Source organism: Gigantopelta aegis, chromosome 3 (assembly GCF_016097555.1).
Source record: "Gigantopelta aegis isolate Gae_Host chromosome 3, Gae_host_genome, whole genome shotgun sequence".
Taxonomy (NCBI): domain Eukaryota; kingdom Metazoa; phylum Mollusca; class Gastropoda; order Neomphalida; family Peltospiridae; genus Gigantopelta; species Gigantopelta aegis.
The window spans coordinates 82,379,790-82,396,848 of NC_054701.1; the positions used below are offsets into that span (position 1 = coordinate 82,379,790).

Sequence of the window (17,059 nt, forward strand, 5' to 3'; positions counted from 1 at the left end):
TACTTTCGGTCTTTATATTTTCCTCCATTACAGAGCTCCGCACCGGATTCGGTGGTGCAGTATTTAAGCTATCGGACAAGGGATATTGGGTTCGCTTACCGGTACTGGCTCTCGCCTGGCGAGTTTAACGACTCAGTGGGTAGATGTAAGGCCACTACACCGACTTGTCTCTCTCTCTAACCACTAACCCACTATTCTGGACTGAGAGTCCACATAGCTGATTTTTAATCCAGATACCGACTCCAAACCCTGAGTGAGTGCTCCGCAAGGCTCAATGGGTAGGTTTAAACCACTTGCACCGACCAGTGATCCATAACTGGTTCAACAAAGGCCATGGTTTGTGCTATCCTGCCTGTGGGAAGTGCAAATAAAAGATCCCTTGCTGCTAATCGGAAGAGTAGCCCATGTAGTGGCGACAGCGGGTTTCCTCTTAAAATCTGTGTGGTCCTTAACAATATGTCTGACGCCATATAACCGTAAATAAAATGTGTTGAGTGCGTCGTTAAATAAAACATTTTTCTCTTTTTTTAATTGTGCTCTAGTAGTGTCGTGAAACAAAACAAACATTTACTTTTTTTTTAGAGGAATTCCGCTACATTTTCCAAACAGCAGCAAGGGATCTTTTATATGCACCGTCCCACAAACAGAAGTTTCGTATTTAATATATAATTGTAGGCGTTAATTATCCAAGGATTGTCATAATTTATCTTTAATCTTGAATTGAATTTGTATCGCGTTTTGTGTACAAACTCATACTGGTGTTGATCTTCAAAGGTGCCTGTATTCATCTATACTAAGAAATAATACAAAATCAGTTAACTTCATTAACTGTTTATTTTAGTTATTTTCACAACATTTAACAACTACACGTGTACACAAATCACCAATAACTTATGAAAGGCATATGTTTTTGTAAAATTATAAAATGAGTCAACAACTTTATTACTTACTGAATACAAAGAATACAAAGTAGTTGAAAAACACATTCCTTCTTAACAACACGTAACAGATGCACCAAACTCATTAAATAACACAGGAATATGTTTCTGGTCGTTCTGGTATAGATATAGTAGTTCAAAATAGATTTATAACAAACTAAAAAGGTGTATGTACCTGGGAATATGTGGTCCCCAGTTTTACAATGAGGTGAAATCGCAGCTTCAAAAATAACAGGGGTACATTCCTCTTCTGCTAACCTTAGCTAGCGTAAAGCCGTTTGGCAAATATTTTAATTGGATTTATTAGATATAAAACGAGCTTCCATTTCGTATTATTTTTATGTCCAGAGTGAAATAATTTTCAGTTATAACAAGCTTTAGCGAGTGACAATGCAAATTATTGATTTACGTTCCGGTAAAGTCGCTGAGCGCCAACCGTATGCCGTCGTTCAAAGTGTTACGTCCCACTTTAGTCTAGTGGTACGTAAAACTTTGATAGGACCCAAGTTATTTTAAACCATAAGTGTAATAAAACACGAATTGCAAAGAACGTAACATCAGCTTTGTTACATAACTATACCTTTTTACTTTCAGTGTTTGCACAATCCAAATACTTTTCCTAAATGCTATACAGCCATTTACGTCATTTTTGAGAAAACATGATTTTGCTGCAACATAAAGTAGCTTATATCACATGAAGCCGTTTTAAAAATCTTGTTCAATGAAAAGAGATCGTATTTTGATGGAACCTTCATTGTCTATTATTGAAGTGTGCCAACATCAAAATACCTTCAATGCTAACTCCAAAATCTGGAAATTGGCGTGTATCGCATTTTGGAAATGAACTTTTCATATATTGTGTAATATGTTATATTTTTAATGGCTTGAAACACGATGATTCAAATTACATGAAATGGGTAGGTTCCATACGTATTACAGTTAGAACTGGTCGAATTGGACAATGCATAATGTAAAAAGCAACAGGGAATTTCGTTCATAGTAAAATAAATAATTTTAATAAATATATAATAAATAAGTATATAAATAAATAAAAATTATGGACATGAATGGAGTATCTATGAAAACAATATTAAAGTATATATTTAAAAAACACACACAGAAAAGAAACCCACTGGTTTTATAACCATGCTAAATAACTCGGCATTAAATTGACATTCATCAGGAGATCTAAGGCTAGGTGCAATATGAGTAAATGTCGTATTTGATAGATTCATATTTGTGTGTAGGCCATGTGATGTTTGTACCTCTTTTTTTTAAATTATTGATCTGCCCATGCTTATGAACTTACATATCTACTGTGATAAAGACACCATTAATTTTTATGAAATAATGTTTGTATTTTTGCAAAATTTCTGCTTAATTTTTGACAAATGATTTATATGATATCTTTGTATTTTTTTTCTTTGTTTTATCAGCACAGATGTCTACCATTTTTCATGAAATGCTCTATGTATGTTTTTTTAAATAATTTATAACAAATGGTTTCAATTGTATCTTTGTAATTTTCGTTTTGTTTTATCAGTAATGATGTCTACCATTTTTTAAAAATAAAATGGTCTTTATAGTTTGGTAATGTAATGTTTATTTACAACAAATGGTTTTATGTATTCTTTATATTTTTTTCCATTATGTCTTATCGGCACAACTGTCCGCCATTGAACAGCATGTGATCCCAAGTAAAGGTTTGGCAAGTGGAGAAATTCCAGACAACCATTTGTTGCTCGCCAGGTCGAACGCTTCTACGTCGGCCAGGGTGGTGCCTTGAGGGGAGGTCAGACCCCCTACTACAAATATTGTGTCTCCTGAAAAAGTATAATGCATATTAATAAATCACCGTGAATCACCATATTTGCATATAAAATGATATACAAGTTACCACATAAACGCACACACGCGGCATCAAACGCACGCACAAATACACACCAACACACGGCAAAATCAATAAACCAAGCTATATATTCTTTTGAAGTCTACATCTGTAATCAAGTTAACAATCGCATTATTGTTTCCCCCACCACACTCCACCCATCTTAATATGATCCTTAGCAAAGGATAGACATAAGGACACTTGTGTATACACGTGAATGAGTATCTGAAATATATGTTAAAAAACCCCCAACAAAACCCCCCATAACCCCCAGCAGCGATGGATATGACTATATAGTCGTTACTACGGCCATATGGTTGCCTATGTGGACATCATTTATAGTAATCCCCCAGCGCAAGAGAGAGAGAGAGAGAGAGAGAGAGAGAGAATCCATAATCTCTCCCAAAAATACCAATACCCTTAAAAAAAAAAAAAAAAGAAAAAAAAAAAAAAAGAACTCGAAACCCAAACAAATAACCCAAAACAGCAGCAGTATCACAAAATGAGAAACAGCAGTGAAGACGTGGAATACAACAGGTACTAATTTACACAAAACAAAACGTTAATGAAATGTGTATCTTTGTTTACCTGAGCAGGCTACCCCTGCGTCGTGTCTCGGCACTCTCAGAGTCGTAATGACGTCCCACCTGTCTGACACCTCGTCATATCGAAACACGGAACCCACGCTGGGCATGACGTCACTGTTGTCGCAGAAACTAGACCCACCAACCAAATACAACGTGTTGTTAACTTCGACCACACCTGCATGGCAAACAGGCTTTGGTAATGGGTTCTTCACCGTCCATCTAGTAAAACAAACAACGTTGGGAGTGTAAGTAGATGATGTGTTCCGGGAATAACATTTATAGGGTTAGGGTTAGTTTTGAAGTTAGAATAAACATTCTGGGCTCGTGCATATAAAGTTGTTGAGTATAGAGTCAGCTCTCTAATGACGTCACACACATGCAATTTGTCAAGCGTTGTCATGACCTTAAAGTAGTGAACTAGCCAACATGCCGAAAATAAAAGTGATGGCATTTACGTGTTAAAAGCAGCCTTCCATGTTAATATCATTCTAATAGAGTTACTGAACATGTTCAAGGTGGATGACAGTTTCACTTTTTAATATTTAATATTAAGGTCATTTGAAGGTCCGGAAATAATTAAAGAAAATTATCTTCTTAACAGTTTAAGGTGTTTTAGACTAGAAAGTACTCAGTCCCCCCACCCCACCCCACCCCCTAAAAAAAAAATCCTAGCTACGGCCCTGCCCTATATCTTGCCACTTCCCTTTTAATATAAAACATATGTATTAATATAATTAATATGAAGTCTGACATGACGCATACAAATGACGATAGCCCAGGAAAGGTGACCTTGTTACGATGGTGTCATCCATGAGTATTAGAATCTTTGAATGTCAAATGTGCGTTAACGATACGGACCAACTGCTGTCTATTGAAATATATGCCATTCGTGAACATATAAATTATATAAATGTATGATAAATCTTTCTACTTTTAACCTTATAGAGCCTTTGAACACGCAGGTGTAGGTCTAAAATGTAATTATGAATTACAGGAAGTATAAGAAGAAAGAACCGACCAAAAAACAAATGACACTCACACTAAAAAAACCCAAAACAATACAACACCAAAAAACCCCATGCACACACTCTTCACAAAAACACCCCCAACCCCTACATCCAAATATATAATCATAATCATTAACTTCTCGAAACTAATATTGACAAGATCTCTTGTATTCCCACGCTAGTCTAAAGCTATCAGAGGTCAGTACGAAAAAAGAAAAAAAAAGAAAAAGAAAAAAAAAACCCAACAAAAACACCACTGGAGTATTCGTTGGTTACCTGTTTCTGCGAGGGTTGTAACACTCGACTGTCCCGAAGAGAACCTTTTCCTCTGAGGTTTCCATGAAGCCGCCTATGACGTACACCAATCCGTTGTGACTGACAGTAGCCACGGCTATCTTACAGTCAGACATACGGGCGGCCCGACCCCACAGGTTTGTTTGTGGGTTATAAAACTCCATCGTGTCTAGAGTTCTGTAACAGATCGAAGTATTCAAATTTTATTTTTCTTATAAACGTTGCATCATACTTTAGATGCATTTCTGTAACAGATCGAGCAATCTAATTAAAATTAGCTCCACTGGTTAATTACTATTGTAATGGTAGATCAGTAGAGCTAATTTAATCAGATTGCAGATCGAGATACTTGAATTTTATTTTTATTACAGAAGTTGCATAATATGTTGAAATATTTAAATCACTGGCGTAGGAAGGGGGGGGGGGGGGGGGGGGGGACGGCAAGATAGGCCACTTTGTAGCAGCAGCGATGGTTTTTATATTGAACAGCATTGAAAACGCACCACCAAGAAATGTTTGGATTTCAATAAGAATACCTGAGCAATAAATGTTTTTGTTGTGAACAGCAATAGATGGATGATTGATAATGACAACAAACAAAAAAGGATGCACAATCATTGATTAGTTTTAATTCATCTACGCATGAAAGGCATGTGGGGTCATAATGAAAAGTCAATAGCGCGCATGACCACTATCTGAAGCAACACAAGCCATCCAACGTCTTCTCATCGACCCGATAAGTCCGCGAATAGTGTTCTGGGGGATAGCATTCCACTGCTGCTGTAGTTCGTTTTCCAGTTCTCTAAGGTTATTTTGTGGATGACGTGAGATGCGTTGACCAAGGTAATCCCAAATATGCTCTGTTGGTGATAAATCAGGGGACAGTCCTGGCCATTCAAGCAAAGGGACATTATTGTTCGTTAGATACTGTTTTAACACGTGCTGTGTGCACTCGGGCGTTGTCTTGCTGAAATGTATGCATATCCCGATGCTGATGAAAGAAGGGAATGACGTGATTTTGCTAGACGTTATCCCGGTAGTAAATGGCATTCGTACTGCCACGGCAAACACGGGTGCTGTCACACCATGACACTCCCTCCACCCCATCGATCCGTCTGAACATGGCAGTCATTATGGTAACGTTCTCCACGCCTACGCCACACCCGCAACCGACCACCAGCATTCCTTAAGTGGAAACGGGATTCGCCAAAGTTGTAATCTCCAATGACGATACCTTCCTGCCAAACGTCGGCTCTCATTTCGATGTTGATCAGTCAGGATGGGTCCAACATATGGTCGTTGAGCACGCAGCCCAGCAGAGCGAAGATGGCGACGCACAGTGTCTGCGCTGATAACCACTCGTCGACCTTGAACACTTGGTGCAGTCCTGGCAGCTGGCAGCGTTCGATCACGAATATGGAGGCAAACAATATGGCGATATTGTCGTGGTGTCGTAACACGTCGTGGGCCTGGACGTGGACGGTCCCTGGTAGTTCCTGTCTGCTGGTATCTCCTGTGGAGTCTAGTGATTGTTGAATGGTGGCATCCAAACCGCTGTGCGATGACTTTACTCGAAAAACCAACTTGTGAAGCATGCCTAAGGCACGTTCACGTTCCTAATCTGTCAACCTTGCCATCACTTGTTTAACGTTTCCTCAAAGACTACTTCATAAATGAAAGAGGCTTTTCAGAGGCCATTTGTTATAGCCCCAATCAGCATGATTTGCACATTCAATTTACTTTTTACATGCTATGCATGCAATATGTTGTGTTTTGTGTTTTACGGAGTGTTCAGGCAGTCGTTTTTGTAAGTTATTCGTCGTCATGCATGGTCTATAAGGTAGTACGGTACTTTAAGGTAGTACGATATTTTTAATGCAGATATACGCCCCATTCACATTTGTTATCGTGCGTTTTCAATGCTGTTCAGTATATATTTAAACACACACACACACACACACACACACACACACACATACATATACATATATATATATATATATATATATATATATATATGTGTGTGTGTGTGTGTGTGTGTGTGTGTGAGCGTGCGTGCGTGCGTGTGTGTCCCCACTTTTGGCACCTTCCTACGCCCATGTAAATATATATGCAAATTATACTGTGAATTATGATTATTTGAAATAAAAATTAAAAATAAAATAAAATTCGTCTTGCTCGTAATTTTATTTCTAAAAAATCTGTTGGCATATCATTTACGTCTGATTTATCATCTAACGATATATTACAGGGAAATTTCAACATCTTGATAAACGATATTTCTAGTCAACTGAAAATTGATTAGCAGCTACTGTTTAATGTGGTAAGATTGTGTAGCAATCTTTGAAATATGCGTAGCGAATCGCGACATGATACTGAATGCAATGTTCCATGTGATACAATGGATCGATCGCATATCAGTCAAGCGCTTTATGGGATTCCTGTCCATGGTATGACTCCTATATATGAACATGCTTTATTATCCACATAGTTCAAGCTATTCTGGGAAATATAATCAGTATGACCCACGTGTATCATAATGATTTTACGTGCTCCACGAATGACGTAATTTTATGAAGCGACGTCATAACTTAATGTGGCTTCTTCAGTGTAAACGCTTATCAAAAATGACATCATTTCGTCGTCTTTTTAGTTACGTTTTAAACGTTTTGAAATGGTCCTAGATTGTTATTCATAAACATAATATTTTTGATAATGTGGATAATAAAGAAATTATTACACTCGCGTGTGAGTCGTACTGATTTTACGAAACTCGTGGCAGGATTCATGTATTACCCTCGCTCTCGCTCGGGTAATACAATAATCCTGATACTCGTTTCGTAAAATCAGTATGACACACATGCTCGTATAATAATCTCTATATATGCCATTCTAAAAAGTCAGCGTTACCCAATTTCAATTATTTGACACATTCAGTAGCTGACCGACTGAGGGACAAGAGCGTAAAAATCCATCACTTTACTATCCCAAACTTAGACCAAAGAAATAATGCTTACTCTCCTCTTTCGTTCTCTCCCCCCATGGCATACAGCACTCCCCCGAGACTGGCGACACCGTGGTACATCCTCTTGGTGGACATGGGAGCTATCCTCGTCCAGGCGTGCTGGTAATAGTTGTACGTGTAGCAGACGTTCGTTGGGTTAGCGAGGTTTTCTAGAGCGTCTGAATCTAATGTTGAACCTCCTGCCGTTTACAAATAACAAATACTTATGTCATGATATACCAACACACAGGGACGCTGCCAAAAGGGGGCCCTAACTAAAGTGAAAGGGGGTTAAAAGTGCCCCTCTTGCCTAGCTGAAGAAGACCCCATCTCTCTCTCTCTCTCTCTCTCTCTCTCTCTCTCTCTCTCTCTCTCTCTCTCTCTCTCTCTCTCTCTCTCAATGAATGTTGAAAGAAATGTTCCAAGCAATCCAGACGTTGCCTTGTTAACCGTGGTCTTTGTCTCAAAGAAAAAACGACTGTCAGACCCAGGGTGATTAGTGGGGTCATATTCGTAACATTAATATCCACCCCTTCAAAGCCGATTAAAATAATGTTCCAGATTATCTACATGAAATAAAATTTTAAAAATCTAGTAGAACCACTCTCCAATCTCATCAAGTAGTCTACGGCCTTTCATATTCATATTAATTTGATATTTACAAACTATTTATATTCAGTTTAACATGTTTTTGGATATCACACCCCATACAATTGCAAGTTGTAGAGGTATGACTATGTTTAGCAACATATCTGTCTGTCTCTGTCCTTCTTGTCTCTTTTCACTTCTTATATTAAAATTACTTTTAGGCCACACGAATTGTTATACATATATATTAATTACCTATGATATAAATGAGATCATTCAGAACAATGGACCCATGGTGATGCCGTGCTTCTGGTAACTTCGTCAACACTCGCCAACAATTAGTTGACGGGTTGTATTCTTCCACCAACTGGCATGGGAGGTTGGAATCCATTTTGAAGGGGTTGATTCCTCCAATACAGATGATGACTTCTTGTCGTGCCACCACAGGTACCTGGATCTGCGAGTCACTCGAGATATTGGGCAGATTGCAGGCGGCGTTCGTGTCCAGAGCGCCAGAAGATAGGTGTGGTGTGTACGTGTCTTGCGTGAAGTGCGAAGGATGAGTCTCAGAATAGCTTGACAAGTGTGACAAAGAGTCACCATGTTCGTGGTGGCGTTGTGTACGATGGTTTTTTGATTTCTAGAAGGAAACAAAAAAAATAATTAAAAAACAAACAAAAAAACAAACATATTTTCCTTTTGTCTAATTACACATCAGCGGGAAATTAGATATCAAATATATACTGAGTCAAATTAAAACCTTCATAACCGTTTCATCTTGTCTAATTAGCAAATATGACCGAAGAACGTGTTAAGTAAGGTAAAAAAATTTTTATTGTATGACGTCCAAAGAAAGAATAGAAATAAATGTTGAGTCGAAAATCTGTTCGATGCGCCCACAGCATTCGTCAAAACCACAAACAGTCAAAATGGTTAATCACAAGCAGGGTCGTCTGATGAAATCACAGGTTCAGTAGCGCGTATGCCCTCCATGTGTACACACAACTGCAAGGCAACACCTCCTCATCGGCTGCCTGATGTGTAAAGACTGCATTAGGGATACGGTACCATTGTTCCACTAATGAAGCACCAAGTTCCTGCAAAGTCCGTGGTGGGTTCCTGAGAGTGCGCAGGCGTCTTCCCAGCACATCCCAGACGTGCTCGATGAGATTCAGGTCGGGCGAGCTTGAAGGCCAATCCATGACATTGATGCCCGCGTTCCTCAGGTAATCAGCTGTGATGCCCGTTTGTTGTAATGACGTTCCCGCGTGCAACATGCCGACGGCACGTTCACGCTGCACATTTGTGAGGCGTGGCATCGAAACAGGTCGTAACAAATATCGTTTTTATGTGTTTTTTAGTTGTGTCAGCAAGTAACGATGAAAACACGTGTGCTATTGTAGTCTCAATGATGTTGTGCACGTGCTATGGATCGGGTCACGTGAGCTGTGATGGGCTTCAAATGGAGCGTAGACATTGCCATTACAATATTTATTCCAGAAAAATACCTGCTTTCAACACTCATTGACTTTATTCAAATTTTAGATTGTGAAGTTTTTATTTTGACTCAGTATATGCTGGGTAAAGATTGACATCTAGCGTTATACTTATAAAACTGTTTAGTCTAAGCTCAATGTTAGCAATGTCTCCTGACATTAACTACACGTTGTGTATGGGCGAGACTTTATTAAAATCGTGAGCATATATTTTAAAGTTTTCTAAGCTCATTGTCTGATTTGCAGTGTAACTGGCTGTCGACATACAGGCGCATAAACTACCTACTCATTTACAGCAGCAGCAAACTATATTTTAAATACATTGTAACACGTTCTAGTATTGGATAACAAGTATACACCGTGAATGGAAAGGGAACTAACTGAATTAGTTCACTAGGTATCGAGCTGAATAAATGTGAGAGAAATCTCACTGATGTAACACAAGTTACTCATCAAACTCGTTATAAATGGCTTGGGGCAGGATGTAACCTCGTGGTAAAGCGCTCGCTTGATGCGCTGTCGGTTTGGGATCGATTCCCATCGGTGGACCAATTGGGCTGTTTCTCGTTCCAGCCAGTGCACCACGACTGGCAATTCAAAGGATGTGGTATGTGCTATCCTGTCTGTGGGATGGTGCATATAAAAGATCTCTTGCTATTAATGGAAACATGTAGCGGGTTTCCTCTCTAAGACTATATGTCACTATTACCAAAAGTTTGACATCCAATAGCCGATGATGAATAAATCAATGTACTCTAGTGGTGTCGTTAAACAAAACAAACTTTAAATGTATCACGTATGCATTTATGTTTTAATGGTCAATGTTTACCTTCAGTAAAACAGTAAATACCACCATTATGAGAGACCCCCCCCCCAAAAAAAAACACAAAAAACAACAACAACAAAACAAACAGCAAACACCCCTCCCTCCAAAAACAAACACACCCCCCCCCCCCCCCAAAAAAAAAAAAAAAAACCCAAACAACAAACAAACACAAACACCCACACTTGTATTAAATAGTGTTAAATAAACTTCACATCTAAAAGAAATAAGAACAAAATCATTTGGTAAAACCTGAAGTCTTTACTCAATATTTGAATACCCCAGAGGAACTAAGTCTTTCTGGATTTCCCGTCTTGCTCATGGTTGCGATGTGATCCGTTGTGCGGTAGCTCCGCCTTGGGGGAGGATAGTAGTCATTGTCGATAAGGTAACTTCCACTCAGTTTTAAAGCTTGGATCCTTGGAAAAGAATATACATTGAACATTAATCTTCACTACGTAAATGAATTTGTACAAATAATACATCATTGTGTGTTACCAATAACAATCAAACCACATTCATAAATGAGACATTAAAGGGACATTCCCGAGTTTGCTGCAATTTTTAAGATGTTATCGACTAACAAAGACTTTTTAACGATTGTAACTACATATCAAACATATTTTTCTGCATAAAATATTAGTGGTTATATATTAAACGTGTATCTGATCGTTCTACTATTTGTACTAGGTTAAATTTCATTTTATTTCCAAAAATATATTTTTTCGTACGTACGAAATTATTTGAAGACAAAATCCAGTTTGGGCTTCTTACAAATATTAAGACGACCAGAAACACACTGAATATACAGACACTGATATTCTAAACAAGAATATATATTTAATATGTAAATTTAATCGTAGAAATATTTTATTAGTCGGAAACATCTTATAATGCAGCAAACTCAGGAATGTCCCTTTAAATGATGCCAAGGATTTCAATTGGTTCATGTTCATGGCAGCTTTACGGTTTTTGCAACATGCTGAATAGCTCTAACCAGACTACCAGACTAGAGATATAGTAGTATTGACACTTTCTTAATTTTAATAATGCAAAGCTTTAAGATCTATGTAAAGCAAAGGCTACTTGTGAAAAAGGTTACCAGAAGAAAGCATATTGCATATTCTGAGTGGCAATTGTCTCTCGCTGCCTATCTTACTTTTTCTTACTATGTTTTTTCTTTATTTAACAAATAATTTTAAAATCTATCCATTAATTACCTAGATTTTAGGGTAGGCTACGTAATTGTATCTTTCGTACCTTCTGGCAGAAACCCTGTATTAGTCTTAAATCTAGATCAAACGTTTTCTAAGCATCAAACCAGGCCTCAAATATCCACAAAACCAAATTAAAAGGAGCCATCTGATAAATAAAAAAGAAAAAGAAAAATTGAGGATGATCACAAGCAACAGTATCATCTTACATAGACACTATCATCAGGTACAGGGACGGATTTTGTAAAGAACATAAATCTGATACCTGAACACATTCATCAGCATCTGCTGACACTCCAGTGTGGGAAACATGTCTGGCTCCACGAGGGTGACCAGTTCCTCTGGCGAGATGTAGATCATGCGGACAGTCTTGAGGGCGTCCTCAGCGAACCTGAGTCTCGCCTGCTTCTGGTACTCAATCCACCGCTTAGCCGCCGTGAACACGTCCAGCTCGCGACCTACCGCGAGACTGTCGTCTGACAATATGTGACAGATCTCGTCAACAGAACACTGTAAGAACTTTTCCGTATTGGTGATTTCGCTGAATTTTTTACAGATGAAGTTCTGCATCTGGGATACCACTTGAAACATTTCATTCTTCTTTGCAATTTCTATTAGATCAAGCACGTTCTCCGTGTTGTAATTGAGAAGAGTCAATTCACATTTCTTGATGATTTTTGTTATTCCCAGGTGCTTGGCACATGCCAAAATGTCACTCACATTTTTGGTATTGATGCTGATTTCGGTTGTGTAGATGTATCTGAGAATTTCCTTCAAGGCGTTTCCTAATCCGCGAGGCAGGTCAATGTGACTGACCTCTGACATCGTCTGGTTACAATGTCTGGTCGCAAACGAATCACTATGGGCGGCAAGAGCCACCTTGTGCATGGGGTAGACTTGTCCGTCCACTTTTATCATAACATCACACATCTTCTGGGCTTGCCACATATTACACAAATAGCTTCCGATCATTCTTTCATTTTCTGTCCTCCCTAAACCAGCACTGTTTAGGCACTGAGAGTCATAGTGGCCCGACTGTATGGATTCCGCCACGTCGCTGTGGGTGTAGTAATTTTGGTTCTCGTTCAGTACTGATCTCTCTGGCGACATTTTCTTCGATTGTGTGTACGAGCTATTAAACATGGCGTTGATTTTGGACTGTAAAGGAACGGCCTCTAGACCTGGATCCCTAACAGGTAATTCACGAGAAGGTGTGTAATACATACTGTCATCTTGGATAGAATCGCCGTGAACGCCTGGAGAGCAATAACTTTTTTTGGCATGACGTTTCTGACTCGACATTCTGCTTGGGGTCGTTTTCAATTCTGTCGGCTGTTCTGGATGTTTAGGGCGACGATCGCTTTGGCGGTGGTAGGCGGTGCTGTTTTCAGGTCTGGAGTCACCACGCTCGGGTGAAACATTAGTATTAACATCCTCCAACGTTTTCAACAGCCGGGTCTTGAATTTTAAAGTCGCCATTGTGGTGCGAGATTATAACGCAAAAGTCGTTGATGACGTCAGACTAATCATGACGTAATATTTTCCCGCCACCATGTCTACCTTGTTCCAACAAAAGGGCTTCTTTTTTTTGTCAATAATTTCAGTTTGGTTTGACGTAGAAGAAAGGGAAGTGTTTTTGAAACAACAAAGATGTCCTATTTTTATGTGCAATTTGTAAAAAGATAAAAATAAAACAGTATACATGTACTTATAGTCCTTCCCACAGGGGACGCATTTTTTCATAGGCCTACTATGGAATTTACTACAAGTTATTTATTTCTGAGCAGATTGTTTTCTAAATTTCACACAAATTAAAAAATTTAGTTTTTTTAAAAATGTTTTATTTAATGACGCACTCAACACATTTTATTTACGGTTATATAGCGTCAGACATATGGTTAAGGACCACACAGATTTTGAGAGGAAACCCGCTGTCGCCACTATAGGCCTATGGGCTACTTTTCCGATTAGCAGCAAGGGATCTCTTATTTGCGCTTCCCACTGGCAGGATAGCACAAACCATGGCCTTTGTTGAACCAGTTATGGATCACTGGTCGGTGCAAGTGGTTTACACCTACCCATTGAGCCTTGCGGAGCACTCACTCAGGGTTTGGAGTCGGTATCTGGATTAAAAATCCCATGCCTCGACTGGGATCCGAACCCAGTACCTACCAGCCTGTAGACCGATGGCCTACCACGACACCACCGAGGCCGGTAGTACAGATAGATTAACAACAACAAAACAATAATAAAAAAGACCGTTTAGTAAGATAAAACAAACCATCTAAAACAGACAATCATGGTTTTAATGGGTATCCGGTATAGAGAGGTTAGGCTACATACTCTGCATGGATATTTTAAAATGGACTAGAAAAGTCCGATTTAAAAATATTCCTGCTTACAGAGGGACCGGTTTTCATGGGCTTCAATGTATTTTAAAAATATAATCACAAACTCCATGAGCTGACGGCATTTTGCTAGTTCAATTTTTTACTAGTAAATTATTTGGATACGATTTTTAAATATAATTTTTGTATTATTTATTAATATTATTATTTTCTATGGCATGTAATTTGAAACGTTTACATTTCTAAACCAAATTTAATTAATATTTTAGGCGGCAAATCACCAGTATACAGAAGGGGCGTCGGAACTGGGGCAGCAGTCTCCATCCCAATATTTCAGCAATTTTGTTTGTTGGTTTTTGTTTTTAGGTTTTAGTTTTTTTTAGTCTTAATTTTCCTTAAAACAAATAAAAATTCCCACTATCGTTAATTATGGAAGTTTAGTGGGCATTGCATTCGCTAGCTGAAAGTGCAAGTGTAATACAGGTTTGCAATTAATAAGGAATCGCGACCGACCACTTTTGGAAAATGCTAGGTGTGCTAGGTGTCACGTGAACAGTACATGCCGATACATATTTTAGTGTTCTTTCTGTTTAATATTCTGACAATATTCTCCGAAAGTAGATATCTTTGAAAATGTTTCAAGCGGGAGCACTTCAAATTCCTTACGACGCCTATGTACAGCTTTAACAAAATCCCTTTTAGACCATTAATTGATGGCTTAAAAACTTGTTTAGGCCCTACTCATTTACGTTGAACAACCATATAGTGATAATTTCAACTACATTAAAATTAAAGCCACTGATACGACCCTAGACTACTGCTTAGTTTCCAATGCTTAATTTTTGTTTTGTTAATTTAGAATTACAGTCACCATGACAACCAGAAACATGTTAATTAATGTTTACCATAAAAAAAAACCCCAGTCCTGAAATAGCCAAACAGGTGGTATGGTATATCAGCTCCAACCACTTTGCGATAAACATTTAACATTAAATTCAATGCCAAACACGTAATAAAAATAGTATTCATTTATCTGTAAAAGCATGTTGTATAAACACATACAGCAGAAGCATACCACATCATAATATAAAAATGGCACTAAATTATCATACAAACAATGGGTAATAAAAACAACAAAAACAACATGCCCTATTTATTACCATGAACATATTATGCAGTTCTGTTAATACTACATTCATTATTATTAGCAATGACAAAATATAAATACATTAAATAAAGTCATGTCTATCAGATAATTGGATAGATTCACACTCTATATGAAAAAAGTCTATAAAATTCTTACAAGGTTAAAGCAGAAAGCAAAATAAAGAAACCTACCCCATTAAAGAATTCACATTATCCATATGATTCCTTCATATCCTGATCCCATGTAATCTCAAGACTCTAAGACCCTGATGAACTGAAACTAGCCAATACACTGTTCATTTCAACTTATTTCCGTGCTTATATCCAATTAAGGTTCAAGCACGCTGTCATGAACATACACACCTCAGCTGACTGGGCTGTCTGTCCAGGACAGTGGGTTAGTTAGTTGTTAGTAAGAGAGAAGAGGGTGTAGTGACCGTATACCTACCCAATGAGCCCTCAAGAACTCGCTTTGGGTTGGTACAGGGCTGTGAACCCTGTAAGTACCAACCTGTAGTCCGATGGCTTCACCACTGCGCCACCTAAAGGTATGTAGTACATTTTACAATGGCATAAGCACGTTCTGCGAGTTTTTTGTGTTATTGGACCTTCTTTTCCAGGAACACCCAGCTGACTTGGATATTACATTTTGCCCATTAAAAAGAAATTAATTAATTATATATTAATTTACTAAAGAATGCCAATGGCATTTCAGGTACTAATTCTGACAGTGCAATAAAAGAAACTTTTATTGTACGTATGTGTGATAAAAAATCTACCATGTGTAGTACGTTTTCACCAAATGATGTCATGTCCTCAGCCAGGAATGATGTCATATTCCTAGCCAGGATGCTCAGCTTTCCAGATAAAGTAAGTTGTATTATTTAATTAAATGTTTGTTAATCATAATCATGAGCAGTGCAGTATGGCCAAACCACATTTTTAACCATATAAGATTTATACCACTCGACAGCTACACAGTCTCCTGGTATAATATTCTTGCACACTATAAACTTTCGCAATAAATAACATGGCAAAATTACTGGTATGTGGTTCTGTTTATTTATAGTTAGTGTAGGTATACTCCTAGTACCCTATCCCAGGATCTGATCTGTAATTACAATATTCTAACCAATGGGTGTAGAATTAGTTTTCAATTAGTGGGACATTTCTTCTTCCATGCTCTAGATCGTGCATTATAATTAGGTATACCACATCACTAATATGTAATAGTTGTAGACAAAACAATGAGATTGTAATAATATTGATAAACAGAAATTTCCTTTCTTTTCTTGGTTGCCAAGTTTACACACACACATTAACAGAAGTAAAAAAAAGTTATTTTCAAAATCCTTCCACTGACATATATGATGTTCTTGAGATATACAAAACAACTGGGTAAACAAACGTGGAGTAACCGATTACTATATCAAATACCCTGATACTAGTATATATACTAGACATTAAAAACATAGAAATATATACATTATACAAGTCATGTAATTGTGATAAGGACTAGAAAGCTGTTAAAACATTAAGCAAATAGTGATTAACAGTAAAGCATGCAGCATATGACATATCATTTTGTACATGTACTATAAATATATATAACGGTACACTTTTTATAAATGTAGTACAAACATCTTGAAAATGTATATTAGATCGTAAAATGTACAATATATATGAAAATATGTAAAGTATAATATGTACGAGATCACAAAATATA

At 37.8% G+C, this 17,059-nt stretch overlaps 1 protein-coding gene across 1 annotated transcript; it reads right to left on the bottom strand.

Moving 5' to 3' along the window:
- Positions 1-815: 815 nt before the first annotated feature.
- Positions 816-13,343, bottom strand: LOC121369167 (kelch-like protein 3). The gene is made up of 7 exons (XM_041494069.1): positions 12,105-13,343; positions 10,906-11,044; positions 8,562-8,946; positions 7,732-7,918; positions 4,697-4,891; positions 3,415-3,632; positions 816-2,761 (listed from the first exon to the last, which is right to left on the bottom strand). The coding sequence occupies exons 1-7, from the start codon at positions 13,316-13,318 to the stop codon at positions 2,586-2,588; spliced, it is 2,514 nt and encodes an 837-aa protein (XP_041350003.1). The 5' UTR covers positions 13,319-13,343; the 3' UTR covers positions 816-2,585.
- Between the last annotated feature and the right edge of the window lie 3,716 nt (positions 13,344-17,059).